Source organism: Sus scrofa, chromosome 3 (assembly GCF_000003025.6).
Source record: "Sus scrofa isolate TJ Tabasco breed Duroc chromosome 3, Sscrofa11.1, whole genome shotgun sequence".
Lineage (NCBI taxonomy): Eukaryota > Metazoa > Chordata > Mammalia > Artiodactyla > Suidae > Sus > Sus scrofa.
In genome coordinates this window covers 41,099,926-41,122,617 of record NC_010445.4, presented here as the reverse complement: position 1 = coordinate 41,122,617, position 22,692 = coordinate 41,099,926, and the positions used below count along the sequence as shown (strand labels likewise).

Here is a 22,692-nt window from a genome sequence, read left to right as displayed (position 1 = left end):
ACCTCCAGAGAGTTAGATAGCAACAGAGGAAGCGGGGAAGGTCCCTGCTGAGGGAGGGCAGCCCGCAATGGCTCATTCCTTACATAAAGACGGGCCTAAGAGAGTCGGGAGCCTCCCCCGGTCCCACAGCTGGTGGTGCTAGAGCACCGAGGCTCCCGACTTGGGACTGGCCGCAGAGGCCAGGTTGGAAGCGCCTGCCCGAGGGCGCAGCAGCGGAGGACAGATTACGGCCTGGCAAGGTGTCGGGGCGCCCGGGCTCCCACCGCTCCAGCCTAGGTCAGGCCCCGCCCCCGGCAATCACGTGCTAAATGCCCCGGCCGCGCCGTCACGTGTTAGGACCCGCCCCCGAAGCGCGGTCTCGTGCCCTGAGCCCGGACGGCGGAAGCGGCGCGGTTGCCAGGCGGCCGTTGCTAGGTACGCACTGCGTGCCCTGCGTGGGGCGCGCGGCGGCAGAGGCGGGAAGCGCGAGCTGCGGCGCCATGGCGCGAGGTAGCTGTGCGTGGCGGGAGGGTCGGGAACTAGGGGCTGGGGGCCGGGGGCCGGGGGCCGGGGGCCGGGGGCTGGGCTTCTGGGACCCGAAGTCAGGCGCCGCCGTGGACAGGTTGCCGCTGAGACTCGCCCGGAGCCCGGTCCGCGCGCTGGGCTCGCTGTCACCCCTTGGCCCCCTCCCTGGACCTGAGGAGGGTCTGGCCCCTGGGGGCGGATCCTGACGCGTCCTTGTCCCCAGTGTGGCAGCACCCGTTTCTCAACGTCTTCCGACACTTCAAGGTGGACGAGTGGAAGCGGTCCACCAAGGAGGGCGACGTGGCCGCCGTGACGGTAAGTGGGCCAGGGCACCTGGGCGCGGAGCAGGAGCGGCGGCTTCCGTCCTCTCTCCCGGTGGGGCGCTTTGCTGCACCCACGCCACCCCACCCCGCCCCGGTGTCTGTGCGGGACGCCTTGCCTTCGTCTTTCCCCAGGACAAGACCCTCAAGTGCAGCGTGTATCGCGTCCGGGGCTCTATCTCTGCCGCCAATTACATCCAGCTCCCTAAGACCAGCACCCAGTCTCTGGGGCTGACTGGACGCTACCTGTATGTGCTCTTTCGGCCCCTGCCCACCAAACATTTCGTCATTCATCTGGATGTGGCCACCGAGGTGCTGAGCTGGGGAGCTGGGCGGCCTGCGGAGGCCCTGCCCTTCTCCTGCAGGCGAGCCTTGTCACAGGTGTGCTGTGTCCCCACAGGACAGCCAGGTCATCCGACTGTCATTTTCCAGTCTCTACAAGGAGGTTAAGTCTACAGCCACGTGGCTTCAGTTTCCTTTTGTCTGTGAACCTGGGGCACCCAGGAAAGGTAACACACAGAGGAGGCATCTGAGGGACACGGAAGGTCTTGGAGAGGCAGCCCGAGGGGCCAGGGGGAGGTGGGTGGCGGGCATGGGGTTGGGAGCATGGGTGTGGGGACATGCCAAGGAGTGCTGCGGGCTGTCTCTTGAGAGCTTAGGCACTGACTTTGGCTGATGTCCAGCAGAGCTGGCCGGTGTGGCCCCCCCTGGCACCCGCTGGACCTGCCTGCAGCTTGACTTGCCGGACCTCCTCCTGGTCTACCTGAACCGGCGCCACAGTCACCTCAAGAGCGTCAGGCTGTGTGCCAGCCTGCTGGTCAGGAGCCTCTACACCAGCGACCTGTGCTTCGACCCTGGTGAGGGCTACACCCTGCGCTTAGCCTGCGGCCCACCTGCTCTCACTCTCTCTGCCTTGGTCTCCGCATCTTTGCTGGTACTTGATGGACACACCTCCCGCCGCAGCATCTTTTGAGTCTGCCAGCTCCTGAGACAGCCTGGGGGCGAGGTGGTGGTTGGGCTGGGAGAGGGAGCTAGGTGGGCACCCCTTCACGTGGAACACCCCTGCTTCTGGTAGCTGTCACGGTCGCTGAAGCCCGGCGTGCGAAGCTGTCGGTCACCCCCATACCTCGAGAGATGGCGTTCCCGGTGCCAAAAGGGGAGAGCTGGCACGACCACTACGTCCACATCCGGTGAGTGGCTCTGCATGTGCTGAGGGAGGCCTGGTGGAAGGAGGGCTAGGCGGCCCTGGGAAGCTGATTCTCTTTCCACCAAGGTTTCCGAACGACCGCTGGAAAAGGCCGTCCGAAACGGTGCAGGGGGGCTGTCCCCCTCCCGAGGCAGGTGAGCCTGTGGGGCAGCTTGGACCCGGGTTCAGACCCTCAGGCCCATGGAGTTGGTGGGACAGGGGGCCCGAAGCTGCACCAGGGGAGGCAAAGCCAGCAGTGTGGTCCCTGAAGGTGGAGACTCTGTCCCAAGGTCCCAGAGCCACTCGGGAGGTTGCGGTCAGGGTGCCTCCTGGCTCCTAGCTTTACAACTGGGAAGGGGTGCCAGGGTCCTCGGCGGGGGGCTGCAGCTGTTGGTGCAGCTTCCCTGCTGCCGGGTAGGCAAGGCCAGGGCCCACTGCTGCCCCAGGCAGGCCTCGCTGCCATGTCTTCACGCGCTGTCTGTGCTCTGCTCGCTGGGTTCTGCGACCCCTTCACCGTTGCGGTCTTAGCTGGGCTTCCCACTCAGCCGGCGACCCTCAGCAAGCCTCTGCAGGACAGCGCGTCTCCTGTGGCCCGGAAGCGTGGCCCCACGGCGGTGAGTGCCCTGTGCCCTCGGAGATGGGGCTGGGGAGGGTGGTCCAAGCGGCTGACAGGCTCTTGTTCCCCCAAAGTCCCACCGGGCCTCCTTGGCGCCCAGCCCCCTTCTAGACGTCAGCCTGTCCTGCCGGCGGTCAGAGAGCTCCAGCGCAGGTGGCCCCAGTGGCCGTAGCCACAAGCCTGGGGCCCAGGTAGAAGCCACTGACGAGCACGCAGCCGGTGACGCCCTTCACGTGTCTGCCTGTCAGCCGGCGGTGGCGCCCACGGCCCCAGAGGCCACAGCTCCACGAGGGGTGAGTGCCTTTCCCAGGAAGGCGGGCTGGACTCTGCCGTGGAGGGGAGTGGGTTCTGGACGAGCTGTGGGGAGGGACACCGGTCCCCAACCACCAGGAATTTGGGTAGGGCGTGTGATTTCTGCTCATGGTTCCTTTTCATCCAGCTTTCTGGCAGAAAGCAGAACCAGTAGGAAGTGACCATGGGCAAAAGCCATTTTTTTTGTTGTTGTTTGTTTTTGTTTTTACGGTTGTATTCTCGGCATATGGAGGTTCCCAAGCTAGGGGTCCCATCGGAGCTACAGCTGCAGACCTACACCACAGCCACAGCAATGCGGGATGCAAGCCTCGTCTGTGACCTACACCACAGCTCATGGCAACGCTGGATCCTTAACCCACTGAGCAGGGCCAGGGATCAAACCCACATCCTCATGGATCTTAGTTGGGTTCGTTAACCGCTGAGCCACAAAGAGAACTCCCCAAAATCGTTCTCGACAGAGTAGTGAGAGGGCGATGCCTCTTTGGTCTGTGGGATGCCTTGGGCTCCAGGCCATGGCAGGTCGGGGTACCTGCAGGGTCTAGCACTGTCTCTGGAGTCCTGGCTTCCTGCCACAAAGCAGCCAGCAGAGGCCACCAGGACCAAGCGACTTCCTTGGGAGGCACGAACCAGCTCTGGGTGGGGCGGCCCTGGTGGGACAAGGCCTCGCCACCCAGGGTCTCACCCCGAGTTCACCTGTTGCAGAGCTTTCTCCCGGATCCCATCCTGAGGCTGAAAGGGGCTATCGGCTTTGGGGGTCACAGCACCACATGGGTGAGGATCCTGTGCTCTCGTTGGGTCCTACAAGCATCGGCCACACAGAGGGGACAGCCCCGAGGTGGCTGCGTGGACCTCGGAGCTCCCCCAGGGGTTTGGTCCGTTCCACACGGCAGAGGCCCGGCCCTGCCTACGGCGCAGGCTCAGTGCTTGCTCATCGCAGCCACACCCAGTCGCAGGCATCTCCTCTTTGTGTTGTGAGCACCAGCCAGGCCACCGCTGGTTCATGTGCTCCGGCTTCCAGAGATCTGAGAGCCCTGGTCATCTCTTAAAGCTGCAATGCATGTTGTCCACCCCAGATCCAGACCAGTAGCACGGGGCCGCGTGTGGGCCAGACTGGGGGTCCCTGCGGGGGCCGCAGGAGGAGCGGAGGCTTGTGCTTGCCAGGCCCTCCTTGACGCAGGCTCTGTGGAGTTATGTTGGTGGAACCCCCGGGGATTCTCAAGTTGTGCACAGGGTTTAGGGGAAGCTCTGTGTCTGTGTGTGCGTGTGTATCCCCTTGACCCCTGTGTGTGAGACTCGGGGGGGAATGGGGCGGTCCAGGTGTGGGGGGACGAAGCCAACCAGCCTGTGGCCTTGGCATCTGGCTCCTGTGCGCAGGCCCTGTGGACCAGGGACGGGGCCGCTGTCGTGTATCCTTGCCATGCCGTCATTGTTGTACTGAGCATCGACACGCAGGAGCAGCGTTTCTTCCTTGGCCACACAGACAAGGTGGGCACCCCCCAGCCCAGGGGTGGTGTGCAGGCGCCCGCCCGCCCGCCCTCAACCCGCTGCCTCCCCAGGTCTCCGCCCTGGCGCTGGACGGGCGCGGCGCGCTGCTGGCCTCAGCCCAGGCCCAGCCCCCGAGCATGCTGCGCCTCTGGGACTTCCGGACCGGGCGTTGCCTGCATCTGTTCCGGAGCCCGGGCCACGCCGTCTGCTCCCTCAGGTGGGCGAAGGGCCTCTGAGGGGGGCGGGAGGGGGGGCGCGTGCTGGCCCCGGTGAGGCTGACCACCTCCTGTACGGCCTCCGCAGCTTCTCCGACAGCAGGGAGCTGCTCTGCGGCGTCGGCAAGGACTGCCGTGGGCGGACGGTAACGGGGCCGGGCCAGGGAGGTGGGACAGCCCGTCCGGGGTGCAGGCAGGGTCTCTGCGGCTTAGGAAGCGGGACTCTCCTGTGCCACATGGGCTGCAGTGTGGGTTGCACTCCCAGTGGGTGGAGCGGGCCTTCACTGGCCGCCTCGCTGCCCTCCTTGGGGGCCTGAGCTGGAGGGTTTTCTGTGTCGGCATCTCTAAAGTTGGGTGTCTCACCCGGGGCCTGGGCTCTGCTCAAGGTTCGAGGTTCGTGCCTTCTGCTCCCTTCCGCGGACACGTGTCTGCGGGAGCAGCTCAGCAGCTGCTCCTGTGGAGAGGCCCGGTGGGCGCTCAGCGCGGGCTTGTTGCAGGTAGCAGTGGTGTGGGGCACGGAGCAGGTGGGCCGAGGTGGAGAGGCTGCTGTCCTCGCCAAGGCCCGCACCGACGTCCACGTCCAGGCGTGCGAGTTCGCCTTTTCTGAAGAAACCAGGTGACGGGCCGCCCACGGTGCTGGGTCGGCCAAATTGGGGCCCCTCCTCCGCCCTGGCTCACCCTGGTCCCCCTCGCAGGATGGCATCGTGCGGGCGGGGCAGCGTGCGGCTGTGGCGGCTGCGAGGTGGGGGGCTGCGCTCCTGCCCCGTGAACCTGGGGGAGCACCAGGCGCTGGAGTTCACTGACCTGGCTTTCAGGCAGGACCAGGACGGCCAGACGCTGTGAGCCCTGCTTTCCTTCCCCTCTGCCCCCTTCTCCTCCCCTCCCCTCCCGTCATCCCTCTGCCTCCCTTTCCCCAACAGAGGGTCAGGGTTGGGGCCTTCTCTCTCTTGCCCTTGGCCTTTACTTGTCACCTCCCCGCACAGCTATGTGTGCAGCCGCAGTGGCCACATCCTGGAGGTTGACTGCCAGCGCATGGCCGTGCGGCGTGCTCGCCGCCTGCTGCCAGCACAGAGCCCCGGTGACTCTCTCCCGCAGAAGCAGAACTTCCCGTCGGGTAGGTGGGCTCCGCTGTGCCGGGGGGAGCAGCCCTGATGCTTTGGGCTGACCTGCCTCCCCCACCCAGGGCCGGGCATTGCCATCAGCAGCCTCAGCGTGTCCCAAACCACATGTGCCGTGGGCTCCGAGGACGGCTTCCTGCGCCTCTGGCCCCTGGACTTCTCCGCTATGCTCCTGGAGACAGGTGCCGCTTCCACACCTCCTCGCTGCAGGCGGGCCGTGTCCTGAGCCTGAGGCCCACCGTGCTGCACCCAGGAGCAGGCGGTCCCGGGGGAACTGCCTGTCCCAGTCCGCAGCGAGGCGGGGGTTCTCTGTGTCAAGGTCTGGGGTCAGGGGGCACAGCCTGGGTGCAGTCAGCTGTTCGGGTGGCTCCGGCACTGGGCCCGCCTCCCGTCAGGCCCGGGCAGTCACCAGTCACTCTGCCTGCAGAGCTCGAGGGCCCTGTCAGCTCCGTGCGCCTCAGCCCTGACGGCCTGCGCGTGCTGTCCACCACCTCTTCCGGCCTCCTGGGCTTCCTGGACGTCGCATCCCGCGAGTACCGTGTGCTGGCGCGCTCCCACACCGCCCCCGTGCTGGCCTTGGCCGCTGAGTGCAGCCGGGGCCAGCTGGCCACGGTGTCCCAGGATTGCACCGTCCGCATCTGGGACCAGGCGACCCTGCAGCAGGTGGGGTGTGGCCAGGAGGGAGCCGGCGGGGGGGGGGCAGGGGAGTGGGGGACTAGAGGGCCCTGGTGGCCAGGGCCTGGGTGCTGTGTGCCTGTGTTTGGGGCCTGAAGGTCCAGGCCACTTAGAGAGAGACTGGCTCTCAGGCCTTGTGCCCGGCTGGTCGCCTCACCCCATCCGCCCTCACGTCACCCGCCCTCCAGCTGTACGAGTTCACATCTCGGGAGGAGGCTCCGTGTGCCGTCGCCTTCCACCCCGTTCAGCCCACCTTCTTCTGTGGCTTCAGCAGTGGGGCCGTCCGCTCCTTCAACCTGGAGGCCCCGGAGGTCCTGGTGGAGCACAGGTGGGTGCCCAGCCAGCCCGGCCCCGCCAGACGCCTGCAGTGGAAGCTGGGGTGGGTTGTGGGGTTCCCTGAAGTGTGTGGGCGGCTGGGCCTGGCAGGGGGCACCGTCCACAGGAAGCCCTGTCCTCTGCTGCCCTCTCGGGACTCGGGCAGACCAGCTGGGAGGTCAGGGACGGTGCAGCTCAGGGACGAGGCAGCGGCGTCCTCATCCTCATGGTGCAGGTGCCACCAAGGAGCCATCACCGGCCTGGTCGCCAGCCCAGACGGCAGCCTCCTGTTCAGCTCCTGCTCTCGGGGCGCCCTGGCCCAGTACCATAGCGGCGCCCCCCACTGCCGCGTCCTGAGAGTGGCAGGTCAGGCGCCCCCGCCTTCCCCCGCCCCCCACCTCCCAACCACCCCCAGATCAGGTCCCGGGGGGGGGCGGGGTGCCTGGTGCCCCATGACCCTGGTGCTGCTCTCTGCAGCCACGCCGCCTGGACCCCTGGCGGCAGGTGAGGCTTTAGGGCTCAACAGCCTTCCAGAATCGAAGGTCAGAGCCTTCCCTTCCCCCGAGGGGCTGAGCACCGGGCCGGCCGGGAGCGGGGTGGTCAGCGGTCCCCAGGGCATCGCCCCTCCCGTGGCCGCAGTAACTTGGGCCAGCCAGCTTGTCACTTTGTGCTCACTCTGGGAGCCCCAGCTGTCCTGCAGGACGTGGCGCCCGCTGGCATCTCGGCGCCCTCGCGCGGGCCCCACGGCCTGGCTGCAGGGTGCCCCTCCCAGCCCGGCTGGTGTTTGCTGCAGTTGGGGGCAGGTGCACATCCTCATCCGGGGTCCACTCTGGGCCCCTCGCTGCCCAGCTGACTGCCTGCCTCATACTGCCGGCAGCCAACGTGGTGTGCCAGGCCTGTCTGGGCCCTGGTGCCCTCGCTGTCAGTGGGGATAGTCGCTTGCTGGCTGTCGTGGGTCCCTCCAAGAACACGGTGACCGTCATGGACACGGCCTCACTGGATGAGGTGAGTCAGCTAGAGCCTCCCGTGTTTCCAGTGAGGGCACAGCCTCGCCAGCCTGGTCCACAGACCCCATGGGTTCCCATCCCTGGCTATTGTGTGGCTCCCCTGGGATCCACCACTGAGGGCTCAGGTCCTCTCTAAAAGGAGCACGGCCTTTCGGAGAGGACCTGGGCCCAGTCCCCCTCGCAGCAGGAGGATGTGTGAGCCGTGGGCGGGGAGGGGTGTCCCCTGGGTGTCCGAGACTGCCCGCTGCCTGGTCCGGCTCTGGGGACGTGAGCTCTGCCTGGAGGTCCCGACGAGGACCTTGGCTGCTCTCCCCCAGCTGCTGCGGGTCGATGTCAGCACACTGGACCCGGCTGGTGGCCGCCTGGACTCGGCCATGGCCGTCTGCTTTGGCCCTGCACCCCCTGCCCACCTGCTCGTGTCCACGTTCTCAAACACAGTGGCAGTGCTAGACGCCACATCGGGCCGCGTGGTCCGGGAGGTGAGTCCAGGGCAGCACCCAGCGGCCTGGTCTCCTCCTCCTCCTTTCCGGCCGGGCTGCGGCGCCTCGTCCCTGGCAAGGGAGGGCAGGGCCGGCAGGCAGCCCCGTGTGCCCTGAGCGTCTGGCCTGCCTGCTCTCTCTGGCCTGCCTGCTCTCTCGCAGCTGTCCTGTGTGCCGCCCGCAGTCTGCTCCTGCCTGGCTGTCAGCGAGGATGGCCGCTTTCTGCTGACAGCCGGCCACCGGGCCATCAGGCTGTGGGACTACTTGGCAGAGGCTGGCCCCACCTGCCAGGTGTGTGCCTCGGGCAGCCGCGCAGCGGGTCCCCACACCTGCCGCCGCCTGCGCCGCCTGCGGGTCTCTTGGTCAGTCCCGGCTCTGGCAGCCGGGCCTGGAGCTGCGAGGACAGTGGTCCTCCTGCTGGGCTCAGGGCTTCTGCATCCAACCCCACTGCTCCCAGGTTTTCATCGGCCACTCGGAGCCAGTGCGGGCCGTGGCCTTCATCCCCGGCCAGCGGCAGCTCCTCAGCGTGGGAGATGCTGTTTTTCTCTGGGACATCCTGGCTCCCCCTGAGCAGTGCCCCCCAGAAAGGCAAGTGGCCATCCTTGACCTGCACCTGCTGGGCCCCTGGCTGCACCCTACCCACGTGACAGCCTCTCTTGTTGCCCCCACAGCGTCTATGGCTCACCGGAGGGCCCGCTGACCTGCGAGGCTAGTGAGTGGCCCTGTCTTGCCAGCAGGCTCCAGGGGTCCCAATGTGGAGCTGGGAGGAGAGGCCGGGCATGCCTCATGCCAAATCTCTTGCCCTCCCCATTCCCCGAGGACAGCCCGGCTCCTTCCATCCTCAGGCCTGCGTGCGAGGCAGCCGGAGGACACAGTATCCGAGGCCAGTGAGCTCCCCCAGCAGCCGGCGCCCGCGCCGTCCCAGGCGTCCCCACCACAGCCGAGCATCTGCACCAGGCCCCCCGAGGGCTATGACGGTGAGGGTGGGGGCTGCAGGGCCTGGAGGGGGTGTGTCCCGCTCACCTGCTCAGTCCTGGCTCTGTCCACCTGCTTGGCTGCTCCCGACCGGGGCGGGGGGGTCTTGCTCTCTCCTGACTGTCTCCCCAACTCCCCAGGTGCTCTCTCCACGTTGGGTGAGAGCCGTGGGTCCGAGGGGCTCCCCCAGGCCTCACACCCACCCACGCTGGCACAGGAGGATGGCAGGGCTGGCAACGGGGCCTGGGGAGCTGCAGGGGGCCCCTGGGAGTGCGGCGTGCCTCCCCACCCCCGTGGCCAGCCCGGTAAGCGGGGGACGGGTGGCGGGGTGGGGCTGGGTCACTCACGACTCCACGTGGCTTCAGGACAGCCCCTGCTGCCCCTCACAGACGTTTTGCTCCATGAGGCAGGGATGGTCCCTTAGGAGGCAGACGAGCCTAGGGCCCCTGCCAGGCCAGGTGGGCGGTGGGACGTGGCTCATCTGTGTTCTCTGACCCCAAGTGTCTGAGCAGCCAGGGGCGGGGGACAGCAGGGAGCAGTCGTGGGGCGGTTCTAGGTGGTTGGAAGTCTCGCATTCTCTCCCTCCCGACAGGCGCCTGCAGCCCCAGCAGAGGCAGGGCCGGGCCTGCTGCTGGCCCGGACCCCTACCAGCACGTCCGAGCACACCCGCAGGCCTCCCTGCCGGCCCAGGTTGGCCGAGGTGGGGGTCCTCACAGCTCCTGCTACCAGCAGGTACCCTGGCGGCCTGGGGGTCAGGGTGGCAGCATTTTGTAGTTTCCGGAGGTTCTTTCTCCCCAGTAAACAGAGGGTCCCCAGATGTCCCTGGGGCAGCTCCCAGAGCCCAGGCCTTGGCAGTCCCCTGCAGGTCACCGCTCCACCTTGAGCCCACCCTCCCCCCGCCTCCCACCCCCGGTCCTGGCTCTCTCTTCTTCCCTCCTGCTCTGCATGCCCAGCCCAGCCCGCCTCCCTGAGCCCCAGGGGACACGCACCTCCTGTTGCTGGGCTCGGGCCCCAACCCGGCCTGACGGGCAGAGCCTGAGACGCGGGTGGGGCCGGTGGGCCTGCATCCCGGGTCCCCTCCCCCCAGGGCCTGTCCTTCCCCGGGGCCGGTGACGAGCGCTTGCGCCTGAAAGCTGTCTTGGGCTACAACGGGAACGGCCGGGCCAACCTGGTGTGGAGGCCAGACACAGGTGGGGGCCGCGGTCGACTCTGTGCAGCCCGGGCCTCAGGGTGTTCCGGGCTGCGGGGTGGGCGGGTCCTTCCTGGCACGGTTGCCTGCCTCCTCTGCGCCAGGCTTGTGGGGCCGCGGCTGACGGGCTTGGGCACTCCTCCCCGCCCACAGGCTTCTTCGCCTACACGTGCGGTCGTCTGGTGGTGGTGGAGGACCTGCACTCTGGGGCCCAGCAGCACTGGCTCGGCCACCCTAGGGAGATCTCCACGCTGGCCCTCAGCCACGACGCCCAGGTGCGCCCCCCGCACCCCGGCCTGCACGCCTTGCTGTGGAGCCCCCCTCTACCCAGAGCCAGGGTGGCCCAGGTGGCCTGGGGCCGCGCCCTCCCTGCTGACCGCCCGCCCCCTCCCCGCCAGGTTCTGGCCTCTGCCTCCAGCCGAATCAGTGCTGACTCCCACTGCCAGATCCGCCTCTGGGACGTGCCGGGGGGCTCCTGCCGGCAGCTCCTCTTTCACCACGACACTGCTGTCCAAGCCCTGGCCTTCTCGCCAGATGACAGGCTCCTGGTCACCCTGGGTCAGCGGGGCAGGGGGAGGGCAGTGGCCCCCAGAACGTCCTGCCTGTCCCGGGCCCCCAGGTGGCTGAAGGGCCTCTGGGCCTCTCCCCCAGGGGACTGTCGGGACCACACTCTGGCCCTGTGGAGCCTGGCCACCCATGAGCTCCTGTCCTCTGTGCCTCTCCCGGAGCCGGTGCACGGCGTGGCCTTCAACCCCTGGGACGCCAGCAAGCTCACCTGCGTGGGCCGGGGAGCCGTCACCTCATGGCTGCTGCAGCAGCGTGGGGGCAGCGTCAGCCTCCAGGTGCCGGGGTGCAGAGGCGGTTCTGGAGGCTGGGGTCTGGCTGGGCTGTGAGCATCTCTGACCACCAGGCCCTTGGGTCCCGCCAGGTCCACCGAGAGCCCACCCCTGAGGAGGTGGGTGCCTGCGAGCTGACCTCGCTTTGCTTCGGGGCTGCGCCCCTGCTCTACTGCGGCTCCCACACTGGCCGGTTGTGTGTCTGGGACATGCGTGCCGATCGCTGCTTCCTGGCCTGGGAGGCGGACGATGGCCAGATTGGTGGGTGTCGGGCGGAGCCCCCATGGCCCCTGGGAGCCTGGGGTTCAGCTTTCCCCGGGAGCCCCAGTGCTGGGGCGGTGGGGCCCCGTCTTGAGTCCCAGGCATCTGGGGACGTGGCTCCCACCGTTTGCTGCCCCCAGGAGTGCTGCTGTCGGGGGGTGAGCGGCTGGTCAGCGGCAGCAACACCAGGCGGCTGCGCCTATGGGCCGTGGGGGCCGTGCCAGAGCTGAGGCGCAAGGGCTCCAGTGCCAGGTGAGCTGCCACCCACGGCGTGCCCCGGAGCTGGCACCCTCCACCCACTGGGCCTGTCCCCCAGGGGATGTGCTGGGGCAAGGCCGGGGCCCACCGGCTGGACCTCCTGGCTCCCTGGGGCTCTTGCCACGGCCACCCCTTTGAGCCACTGCCCCCCCAGGTCTGGTGGCTCTGTGTTTCTGGAAGGTGAGCTGACCCTGGATGGAGCCGTGGTGAGCGCGGTCTTCCACGACAGCATGGACATGGGCGTCGTGGGCACGGCGGCCGGCACGCTCTGGTACGTCAGTTGGGCCGAGGGTGCCAGCACTCGCCTCGTCAGCGGCCACCGGAGCCAGGTGAGCCTCTGAGCTACCAGCTCGCTGCAGGGGTCGTCCGGGAGATCCCAGCCCGGGGCCAGGCCCCCACCTCACCCCCAGGCGCTCTGAGCCCTGGGATGGGGGCTGCACCCCTGGAGCCACACGCCCTTTCCTGTGGGTACGGTGCTGTACAGACGTGCAGCAGCCCCTGTCCCACGGGCCTCGCTCCCGTACTTTCTCCCCTTGTAACTTACCTGTCAGAGAGACCCAGTCGTTTGGCCTGGGGTCTCTCGTGGCTGGGGTTGGACATGTTTCTCTGTGGTATGAGAGACTGGGGGCCCGGTCAGGGCTGGTGTGTCCTGGCATCACTCTTGGGACTTGGGACTCCAAGGATGCCCCGTTTCCCCTCCCTCATGAATGCCCCGTCTGGCGGTGGGAGTCGGATCCCTGGTTCCCGTTCCCCGGGCGGGGAGGGGGCACAGGTCTCCCTTGTGGACCCTGCTCCCAGCGTCTGCCGGCCGTGGCCCACGTGTGCGCTCCCAGAGTCTTTACGGGCCGGGGGTGGGAACGTGGGTCTGATTTCCCCACTGTCACTTTCTCTCGATGCTCGTGGAGTCGTGGCCTCGGCTGGTGGCAGGTTCAACTCGGCTCCTGAGTCTTTTTTTTTTTTTTCTCCCCCTTGTTAGGGCCACACCCATGGCTCATGGAGGTTCCCGAGCTAGGGGTCCAATCAGAGCTGTAGCCTCCAGCCCACACCACAGCCACAGCAATGTGGCATCCGAGCTGCGTTTGCGCCTCACACCACAGCTCACGGCAACACTGGATCCTCAAACCACTGAGTGAGGCCACGGATTGAACCCACGTCCTCATGGATGCTAGTCAGGTCTCTTAACCGCTGAACCACGAGGGGAACTTCTGTTTTTTTGTTTCTTTTTAGGGCCATACCTGTGGCATGTGGAAGTTCCTGGACTAGGGGTCTGTTTTTTAAAAGGGAAAAAAAAGCCATGTTTGTTGGTTCAGATACAGTGGTGATCCTCAAAGAAATTCTTGTCTGGGGAGTTCCTGTTGTTCCTCCCTCCCTGGTGCACGAGTCTCTTTTTTCTCGCACCAAAGATCCTGATTCTGTCGCTGCGTGGGCTGTCTCCCTCAGTGCAGCCAGCACACAGGGGGAGCTCAGCTGCCCACCCCCACCCCCAGCCAGGAGAGGGCACATCCTTCACTTCCACTTGCAGCCCTCCGGGATCACCACGTTTTAGGTCCTGTCCAGTTTACTGTGGGAGTTCCCATTGTGGCTCAGCAATAACCAACCAGACTAGCATCCGTGAGGACACGGGTTTGATCCCCGGCTTGCTCAGTGGGTTAAGAATCTGGCATGGTTGTGAGCTGTGCTGTGGGTCTCAGAGGTAGCTCAGATCTTGTGTTGCTGTGGCTGTGGTGTAGGCCGGCGGCTACACATCCGATTTGGTCTCCTAGCCTGGGAACCTCCATGTGACGGGGCTGCGGCCCTAAAAAAGACAGAAGCTCTTTCTGTGATGTCCCAGCAAGTAGGCGGTCAAGTTCAAGTGGCCAGCGAACCTCTCGCAGTTGGGATTCCACCAGGCTTGGTGTGGGGACCCTGGGGAGGTTCCTTTCTGGCACGTGGGGGACCCCGGGGCCAGGCCAGCTTGAGGGGAGAGGGGGCGCTCTCACGAGCGGCCTCAGGCGCTGTGGCCTCAGGCAGGCAGCCGGCTCCTCACAGGTGAATGAGGTCGTCTTCAGCCCCGGCGGGTCCCGCTGTGCCACGTGCAGCAATGACGGGAGCTTGAGGGTGTGGTCCTTGGCCAGCATGGAGCTCCTCATCCAGTTCCAGGTGCTAAGCCAGGTACTCAGGGGGGGCCCCAGGGGCTAGGGGCGCGTGCTTGGGGCCGTGCCCAGCCCAGCTTCTGGCCCTGCCTGTGCCCTGAAGGGTTCTGGCAGCTGCCGTTCTTGCTCTGGCCTTGGCGTCTGTCCGCAGCCTAGGCCTGGATCCCTGCCCCCCCCCGCCCCCAGCAGAGGGCTGATGTTCTCCCCCTGGGGGTCCCCAGAGCTGCCTCTGCCTGGCTTGGAGCCCCCCGTCCTGTGGACGCCCCGAGCAGCAGCAGGTGGCAGCAGGCTATGGTGACGGCACGCTGCGAGTCTTCAGCGTCTCCCGGATGGCGATGGAGCTCAAAATGCACCCCCACCCCGCCGCGGTGACAGCCGTCGTCTTCTCTGCTGACGGTGAGGCCCGGGCTCACGGGCGACAGCACGGCTTCTGCCTGGCACAGGTCACACCTTTAGGCTGAGGGCCAGGGGCTCCCAGGGAACCATGTGGTCCTTTCCGTCCCAGGTCAGACTCTTCTGTCTGGAGACAAAGAAGGGCTCGTGGCCGTGAGTCGCCCTCGCACAGGTGTGACCCTCCGCGTCCTGAGAGACCACCGAGGGGCCCCGATCTGCACCATCCAGAGCACGAGAAAAGAGGTGACGAGAGCCGGCAGGGCGCGGCCCGGCCCAGCCCAGGGTGCTGGCAGCGAAACGGGCAGGCAGAGTGGGGCAGGAGGCACCTACCAGCCCTTCCTTCCCCCTTGCCTCTGCCCCCAGTATGGAGACTTCGGGGCAGAGGGTGCAGACCTGTGGCTGGCTGCCAGCGGGGACCAGCGGGTCAGCGTCTGGGCCTCTGATTGGCCGCAGAACCACTGTGAGCTTGTGGACTGGCTGAGCTTCCCGGCGCCTGCCCTCACAGAGGTAAGAATCCCAATAGCCCGGTGGGCAGATGCTGCCCACCCTCTCCCAACACCACACTCTCCACAGGTGCCCGGCTGCCTGCCACCGTCCCTGGCTGCCTTCTGCCCCTGGGATGGGGCGCTGCTGGCATGTGTGGGCCTCGGCCTGCACCACGAGGTGCTCTTCTACAGCCTCCGGCAGAAGCAGGCATGTGCACCTGCCCGCAGGACCTGGTGCTGGGGAGGGGCGGGTCTCAGGGCCATGGGAACCCCTGCCACGGCCTCACGCTCGCTGCCTGCAGGTGGTGGAGAGGATCCCGTTGCCTTTCCTCGCCGTGTCCATGAGCCTGTCCCCCAGGGCCTGCCTTGTGGCTGTCGGCTTTGCTGGTGAGTGCTGAGCTCTGGCGTGGACTCTGGCCTGACCTGAGTGGGGCCACGTAGGTACACCTGGGCCCCAAGCTCCTTGTCCCTGAAGTGGCTGGGGCGAGGACCTCCCCTCCAGGGGTGTTAGAGATCGGATCTGGAGATGGGGGGGCAGGCAGGTTCCCCCATGAGGCCCCCGTTTCAGCTGGAGACAGAGCCAGGGTGGGTTGGAGGATCCTCAGATCCTGGAGCTACACAGAGTCGGGCACGGGCCCCCAGCGCCCCAGCTGCCCTGGGCTCTTCTCCCCCCCACCCTGCTGTCCGCCCACAGAACAGATGCTGAGGCTGGTGGACTGTGCCTCGGGGGCCGTGCAGGACTTTGCTGGCCACGCCGACTCAGTGCAGCTCTGCAGGTTTTCCCCATCTGCCCGGCTGCTCTTCACGGCGGCCCACACACAGATCCTGATGTGGGAAGTCGTGGGCCCCTGAGCTGCTGCAAGGATGGCCAAGTTGGGCTTGCCTTGCTGGTCAGCCGGGTGCCTGGCCTGGGCAGAGGCTTGGCTAAGAAGTTGGCTTGGCCCAGGGCCTTGTGCTGGGCCCACGTGGCTCTGTGGGCTCCGCCCCAGGCTGGCCCCGGAGCGTGTTGTGTCAGTCAAGACCTTGAACACACATCTGTGAAGCGCTCGTGGCCTCGTTTCCTTCTGGATTTTGTTTCCACCTTGTACAGTTCAAATAAATGTGGGCGTTGCATTAAAGCAAGGTCTGCTGGCTTCTCCAGACTCCTGTTTCCGGGCTCGGCTGTCCCTTCCGACCTGAGATCAGCTGTTGACCTACCCTTAGGCCTCCTGCTCCCTGCCCCGACCCTGCAGGGGAGGCCTGGAGGCCTGCCCACCTGCGAGCTCCGGGGGGGGGGGGGGGGGGGAGGGGGGCGGCGGCACCTGGGGCAGAAGCCCTGCCCCTCCGGCCGGCGGTGCGCCTGCAGTGCCCAGCACGCCCACGCGGTGGCGCCGCGGCGCAGCCAGGCGCTCTGGTCCATGCCCCCGCCCCGCTAGCTAGTGCGGCTGCGCGCGCTGGGGCCGGAAGTGCGGGCGCCTGTAGAGCGCGGGCCTGGGCAGGGGTTGCAGTCGAGGTTGCGTTCGGGGACGGGGGTCTGCGTCCGGGTTCGGCTGCCGCTCTCTGCGGTCACCATGAAGCGAGACGTGCGCATCCTGCTGCTGGGCGAGGGTGTGCGCCCGGGCCCGGGCCGGGCGGGGGCCGGAGCCGGGTCGGGGTCTTGGGGCAGCGGCTGGTCGTGGCTGGGGCGGGGCGCCGCCACTTTGGCCGTTGCGCTGACCGCGCCGCCTGCCTCTTCCGCCCCCGCGCGCAGCCCAGGTAGGAAAAACGTCATTGATCCTGTCGCTGGTGGGCGAGGAGTTCCCCGAAGAGGTAAGGCCGAGCACGCCCCGCGCCCAGGGGGAGCCCAGGCCTGGGCGCCGCCGCCGCCCTCAGCCCTTCCCGGCTGCCCTCACGGCCGCCTCTGCCCCAGGTCCCCCCTCGGGCAGAAGAGATCACCATTCCCGCGGACGTCACCCCAGAGAAGGTTCCCACCCACATCGTGGATTACTCAGGTACAGAGGCCTCGGCCCGCGGTTCTGTCCAGGAGCTGGCGCTTCTGGCAGGTCCGCAGTGGGGTTTTTTTCCCATGCAGAAGCTGAGCAGACAGCCGAGGAGCTCCAGGACGAGATTCAGAAGGTACAGGGTGTTCTGAAGCTTCGGGAAGGAGGTGCTGGGCCTTGGGGTCAGGGCTCAGGCCCGGGGGTGGTGCTTTTGGCCTGATCGGCTTCACCTTCTGAGGGATGAGATTAAGGTGCCCAGCGAGTCTGCAGCCTCGTTAATTCTGCCGTGACCTGTCAGCTCTAAGGGTTATTGGGGTGCCGGTGATGCACCCTGTTGGGAGCTGGGGAAGAGAGGGACCTTTCCTCCCTCCTGCCCACATGGCTGGCCAGGTCTCCCTGGCTTTCCCTCTCCCGGTGGACCTTGGGAGCAGCCTCCAGGTCCGTGACAGTGATCCCTTAAACGGCTGTGCCCAGCTGTCCTTCCCCACCCCTTACTCAGTCCGGTGTCTTGGGCCTCTGGGCTGCAGTGGGTATTGTGGCCAAGGCTGTGGGCCGCACAACCCTCTGCTTCCCTGTCACCAGGAGAACCTGTGCCTGGACCAAGCTGGGGGTGTAGGCGCTGCCCCGGCAGTCCTGCCTGATCCCCCAGCAGCTGCTGCTATGTCCTGAGGGTACCACTGGGCAAGGATGCAGGCCGCAGCTACCTGCAGCAGCTGTCGAGGTGCCCTTTCCCCTGTGTTGTGGTCCTGGTCATTGGCACTGCCTGTGGTGACCAGGGAGCCAAGGGCTGAGGCTGGGGTGGCGGCGCCAAGTTTCACAGTGGCCGTATTTGTCCTGAGCCCTCAGGGGACTGGACCAGAGCTGCCATCCTGGAGCCTGGCATCTGTGGCGGGAGCAGGCAGGGAAGGGTTTGCCTGAGGTGTGAGTGGCCGCTGGTGTGACTCGGCCGGGGAGCGCCAGCTGGAGGGGCGGGCTGCCGTGGTCCCTGAGCCTGATCCTGTGCAGTCTGTGAGTGGAGCAGGAAGCTTCAGATCACACCACACACCGCTCCTCTGCCCACAGGCCAGCGTGGTGTGTGTGGTATATGACGTGTCGGAGGAGACCACCGTCGAGAAGGTGAGCAAGGGAGCTCTCTGCCCAGCCCGTCCCCCTGTCACCGGCACCCAGCCGGGTCAGCCCCCGGTTCTCTGCACACACCCCACGTGGGGGCGACTTGCACCCCATCTCTTAACAAGTGTTTTGGGGATCCTCATGGTCCAGACCCCCGCAGCGTCCCCAGAGGTCTCATGATCCTGCATCTTGCAGAGAGCGTGGACGGCCGCAAGCGAACCTTTGAGGCCAGCAGGGGGGTGCTGCTGACCCCACATCCGTTGCTCATGTTTGGGAGCTGCTGGGACCAGATGAGGTCCTGCCTGCTGGTTTCTCTCACCGGCCTCATTGCCAGTGGTCGTGACTTTGGCCCTCAGTGCGCCTGGGCTGCCCACGTCTCTCTTTGAGCCAAGCATGAGTTCCCCTTGCGGGGCTGTGGGCCGGGCGGGCCCCCTCTTCTCATGGCCAGGTCTTGCCTTTCAGATCCGAACCAAATGGATCCCACTGGTGAATGGGGACACCAGGAGGGGTCCCAGGTAACAAGCAAGTTTTGGGCAAGGGGCTGGGCCTGCCGGCGCCTGACCCCTGTTGACCTCGGGCCTCTCTCCCAGGGTCCCCATCATCCTGGTGGGCAACAAGTCGGACCTGCGGCCGGGGGGCTCCATGGAGGCTGTGCTGCCCATCATGAGCCAGTTCCCTGAGATCGAGACCTGCGTGGAGGTGAGCACACGGGGTGAGGGGTGCCAGGGCCTCAGAGGCCAGGGTGCGGGGCCCTGCCTCACCTCTGAGTCTGTTCCCACGTGTCCTAGTGCTCGGCCAAGAACCTGAAAAACATCTCGGAGCTGTTCTACTACGCACAGAAGGCTGTGCTGCACCCCACCGCCCCCCTCTATGACCCTGAGGCCAAGCAGGTGGGCAGTGGGCACCGGCAGGGAGGGCGAGCGGGTAGGAGGGGCAGGCGTGTGCTGAGCCGCTGTCCCCACAGCTGAGGCCCGCTTGCGCCCAGGCCCTCACCCGCATCTTCAGGCTCTCAGACCAGGACATGGACCAGGCGCTCAGTGACCAGGAGCTCAACGCTTTCCAGGTGTGGTCCCTCTGTCTCCTGGGGCGCCCACCCGTCTCGGCTGCGGCCGCAGCCCCCACCTCGGCCGCCTTCCGGATGGACCGAGTGGCCCCCCTGGCAGCTGGCTGACGGGAGGCCACTTTCTCTCGGAGGCAGACGTGCTGCTTCGGGCACCCTCTGGCCCCGCAGGCCCTGGAGGACGTGAAGCTGGTGGTGAGCAGGAACGTGGCGGGAGGCGTGCAGGACGACCGGCTGACCCTGGACGGTGAGGCCGGCGCCCTGGCCAAGCCCCGGCCCTGGGGAGAGGCTGGGCTGTGCCGGGTGCAACCTCTCCTCTGCCCTCCCGAGCAGGCTTCCTTTTCTTGAACACGCTCTTCATCCAGCGGGGCCGCCACGAGACCACGTGGACCATCTTGAGGCGCTTTGGCTACAGCGACTCGCTCGAGCTGACGCCCGACTACCTCTTCCCCGCGTGGGTGCCCTTCAGGCTCGGGGCTCCAGGGCCTTGGCCGCGGGGGCGGTGGGGCCTTCTTCCGGGCTGGGTGGCCTGGGTAGGACAGAGGTGCGGTGGCAGGGCAGGTGGGGTGCCCACTCGAGACGCCCCGGCTCCCACAGGCTCCACGTGCCCCCCGGCTGCAGTGCGGAGCTCAACCACCAAGGCTACCAGTTTGTGCAGAGGATGTTTGAAAAGCACGACCAGGTGAGGGCGCTGTGCCCGCGGAGCCCCCCCTTCCCATCGCCCCCCCCAGCTGTCACCGCAGCCCCTCTGCCCACAGGACCGGGACGGCGCCCTCTCGCCGGCGGAGCTCGAGAGCCTCTTCAGCGTGTTTCCCGGCCCTCCTTGGGGTCCCCAGCTCCCCGACACCGTCCGCACCGAGGCCGGTCGGCTGCCCCTGCACGGGTACCTCTGCCAGTGGACGTACGTATGCCCACCGCGGCCCCGCCCCCGCCCCCCCCCCCCCCCCCGCGCCGCCGTGACGGCAGCTCCCCCGCCTCTCCTGTCCCCAGCCTGGTGACCTACTTGGACGTCCGGCGCTGTCTCGAGCACCTTGGCTACCTGGGCTACCCCACCCTCTGCGAGCAGGACTCGCAGGCGCACGCCATCACAGGTGGGTGCCTGCTTGCCCCCCGCGCCCCCGGCACCTCCCACAGCGCCACCCTCCCGCTCATGCTCATTCCCTGTGTGCAGTCACCAGGGAGAAGAGGCTGGACCAGGAAAAGGGGCAGACGCAGCGAAACGTCCTCTTGTGCAAGGTGCTGGGGCCCGGGGAGTGGGCAAGTCCTCCTTCCTGCGGGCCTTCCTCGGCCGTGGCCTAGGGGTGAGTGTCTGCCCGGGGCGTGTGGGGGCGGGGGGGGGGAGGGGGCAGAGGTTCAGGCCTTGGGCTTCCAGCGCTTGCCTCCCTGCTCGGCACCAGGATGCCCGGGGGCCCCCGGAGGAGCCCTCCGTCTACGCCATCGACACGGTGCGGGTCGGCGGCCAGGAGAAGTACCTGATCGTGAGTGCTGGGGGTCCTCACGGTGGGCCGGGAGCATGCCGGCCGGGGGAGCTGCCCCTGAGGGACCGAGCCTGGCGCCCCTCTGAGGCCGCCCCCTGTTCAGCTCTGCGAGGTGGCCGCGGACAGCCTGCTGACGGCCGAGGCCGACGCCTCCTGTGACGTTGCCTGCTTGATGTTTGACAGCAGTGACCCTGGCTCCTTCGCTCTGTGCGCCAGCGTCTACAAGGCAAGGTCCCGCCGCCCTGGGGGCCCTGCCGGGGGCCGGGGGCCACCTTCCTGCTCACACGGCCCCTGCCCCAACAGCGCCACTACATGGACGGGCAGATCCCCTGCCTGTTCATCTCCTCCAAGGCCGACTTGCCCGAAGGCCTCTCGCCACCCGGCCTGTCCCCGTCGGAGTTCTGCCGCCGGCACCGGCTGCCCGCTCCGACCCTGTTCTCCTGCGCTGGCCCGGCCGAGCCCAGCACGGCCGTCTTCGCCCGGCTTGCCACCATGGCCACCTTCCCGTGGGTACCAGCAAGGAGGCCCCTGTGAGGGAGACCCTCCCCTGGCCCGGGCTGGGTGGGGGCAGCTCTGGTGTCAGCGTTGCGGGACGGGCCTTGGTGCCAGTGCTGACGCCTGGGTGGGATCCTTGGGGCCTGGCCTCGGGCTGCCCCGATGTGTGGGGTCCTGCTGTGCTGGGCACGGATAGGGAGCGGCTGGGTGAGGCCCCGCTTGCTGGGAGTGCAGGTGGGAGGGTACAGCAGCGGGGCCGCCTCTCTCCTGCAGACACCTTGTCCACGGGGAGCTGCACACCACCTCCTTCTGGCTCCGGGTGGCGCTGGGGGCTGTTGGGGCCGCTGTCGCCGCCATCCTCAGCTTCTCACTCTACAGGGTCCTGGTGAAGAGCCGATGAGCCCCAGGACCCCACCGTCTGATCTCAGGGCCCCTTGGGCACTGGCGTGGGGCCACCTGCTCGGGGGGTGGGGAGGGCGAGGAGCAGGTGTGCTCCGTCTCAGCTTCCCTTCTGAGGCCAGCCCTGCTGCCACCTTAGCCCCAAGGGTGGGCTCCCAGCCCCTAGCACCCGACCCTGCCGAGGACACTGGGCCACGCCTCCTCTGTGGGCGCCATGTCAGAGGGACTGGAGGATGTTGGGTGAGGAAGGCCGTGACCCCAGACCCTAATTCTCAGGGCTCCACCCCTCCTTCCCAGGCGGCCGGTGGGTAGGAACAGGGTAAGAAGGCAGAGCTTTGGGCCGGAGGTGGGGGAGGGCGGGCAAGAAGTGGCTGGACTGTTGTGCACACCCCACCCTGTCTGGAGACAGGTCCGGGGCTGTGCCCCTCACCACAGATGATGAGATAGGGCTTCCAGATTAAACTTCACTGTGTTTTTTCTATATTGGGTCTTACTTTCCGAAACTGATTTCTTGAATCAGCTAAAACACGTCCTTGGTCTGGTGCAGGCTGCAGACGTCACTCCTGACACCGCCCCCCGGTCTCCCCTCTGGGCCTGGGTCACCCTCCTGAGGTCTCGGGCCAGGGTGAGGCCCACTTAGGGCCCAGCTGCAGCCTCAGAGCCTTTCTGTCCCTTGAGGCCCTTGGCGGGCCTCCTACCTGAGGTCCTCCCGTTGTGACACCCCCACAGCCAGGTGTGCCCACCGCTCAGACCTCCACATCCTCTCAGCTGAGCTGAGCTGTGCTGAGCGTCCAGGCCGAGGATGAGGACAGAGAGCCTTTCCTGGGCTGAAGAGGGGCCTTAGCTCGGGGTTGGGGTTCAGCAGCTGCTGCCAAGGTGCTCGCTCTGGCTTGGAGCAGAGACAGCCCCCGGGGTGACCTGGCCACACAAGTGCCCCCTCTGCCATCAGTCACCCAGTGTGAGACAGGCCTTCAAGCCAGGGCCTCTCCCAGCCCCGCGGGCTGTTTCTAGAGGCGGAGGAACTGTCTATGCAGCAGGGGGGTTAAACCTGACCCCAGCCCCTCTGGTCTCCAGGGACAGGTTGCATGTTGTTTCTAGCTGCGGCCTCTGCCCTGAGGCCCAGCTGCACGGGAAGGCGCCCCCACCTTCCCCCACCGGGGTGATGAGGGTTGCTGGTCCCGGTCCTGGTCTGTCATCTTCCTCGTTGGAGGGGGTCCACCTGCCCTCCGGAGGAGGAGGGGCTCCCCCATGGCCACCAGGGGTCTTCGTGACGCTCAGGAGCCTCGGTCCCAAGGCGCCTGCTCTAGGTGGTCCCCCTAGGGGCCTCCCTCACCCCCGCTGGTCGCCTGTGGCCGCTGTGCTCACCCGGCGGGGGCGTAGGGCCCCCTTGCGCCGGGACAGGGCGGCGCCTTCAAGGAGTCCGGGCTGCGA

General features: G+C 67.1%; 2 protein-coding genes across 6 annotated transcripts; both read left to right on the top strand.

Annotated features, from left to right (window-relative positions):
- WDR90 (WD repeat domain 90) lies at positions 294-15,883 on the top strand. 5 transcript variants are annotated; one of them, XM_021086904.1, is made up of 42 exons: positions 294-489; positions 728-819; positions 960-1,136; positions 1,225-1,333; positions 1,511-1,681; positions 1,900-2,014; positions 2,098-2,165; positions 2,539-2,624; positions 2,701-2,919; positions 3,641-3,709; positions 4,313-4,423; positions 4,495-4,640; positions 4,727-4,784; positions 5,136-5,254; positions 5,334-5,477; positions 5,622-5,752; positions 5,822-5,938; positions 6,184-6,419; positions 6,620-6,759; positions 6,982-7,112; positions 7,624-7,751; positions 8,071-8,232; positions 8,395-8,523; positions 8,690-8,820; positions 8,904-8,944; positions 9,078-9,209; positions 9,348-9,512; positions 9,800-9,939; positions 10,295-10,397; positions 10,550-10,671; positions 10,795-10,954; positions 11,048-11,238; positions 11,325-11,493; positions 11,634-11,745; positions 11,906-12,080; positions 13,780-13,890; positions 14,105-14,279; positions 14,389-14,519; positions 14,640-14,783; positions 14,850-14,969; positions 15,064-15,148; positions 15,456-15,883. In XM_021086904.1, the coding sequence occupies exons 1-42, from the start codon at positions 309-311 to the stop codon at positions 15,611-15,613; spliced, it is 5,604 nt and encodes a 1,867-aa protein (XP_020942563.1). In that variant the 5' UTR covers positions 294-308; the 3' UTR covers positions 15,614-15,883. The 5 variants fall into 5 exon arrangements, with proteins under 5 accessions (XP_020942563.1, XP_020942562.1, XP_020942561.1 ...); XM_021086903.1 differs by having other exon boundaries at positions 13,780-13,902; XM_021086902.1 differs by having other exon boundaries at positions 1,508-1,681; positions 2,461-2,624; positions 13,780-13,902.
- On the top strand, positions 16,248-21,742 carry RHOT2 (ras homolog family member T2). The gene is given in 20 exon segments (NM_214325.2): positions 16,248-16,348; positions 16,491-16,549; positions 16,650-16,731; positions 16,812-16,855; positions 17,782-17,835; positions 18,292-18,344; positions 18,420-18,528; positions 18,618-18,719; positions 18,794-18,892; positions 19,028-19,136; positions 19,223-19,343; positions 19,487-19,571; positions 19,648-19,790; positions 19,880-19,980; positions 20,061-20,132; positions 20,135-20,190; positions 20,287-20,367; positions 20,471-20,593; positions 20,671-20,873; positions 21,136-21,742. Coding segments are annotated over 20 exon segments (1,860 nt in total). The 5' UTR covers positions 16,248-16,311; the 3' UTR covers positions 21,263-21,742.

Bases quoted from the DNA above. Each gene is read 5' to 3' on its own strand.
- WDR90 (XM_021086900.1), top strand. From the start codon at position 309: ATGCCCCGGCCGCGCCGTCACGTGTTAGGACCCGCCCCCGAAGCGCGG. The intron at 3,710-4,312 runs GTGAGGATCCTG...TCCTGTGCGCAG, and splicing joins GGGGTCACAGCACCACATGG to GCCCTGTGGACCAGGGACGG. The intron at 5,939-6,183 runs GTGCCGCTTCCA...CTCTGCCTGCAG, and splicing joins CGCTATGCTCCTGGAGACAG to AGCTCGAGGGCCCTGTCAGC.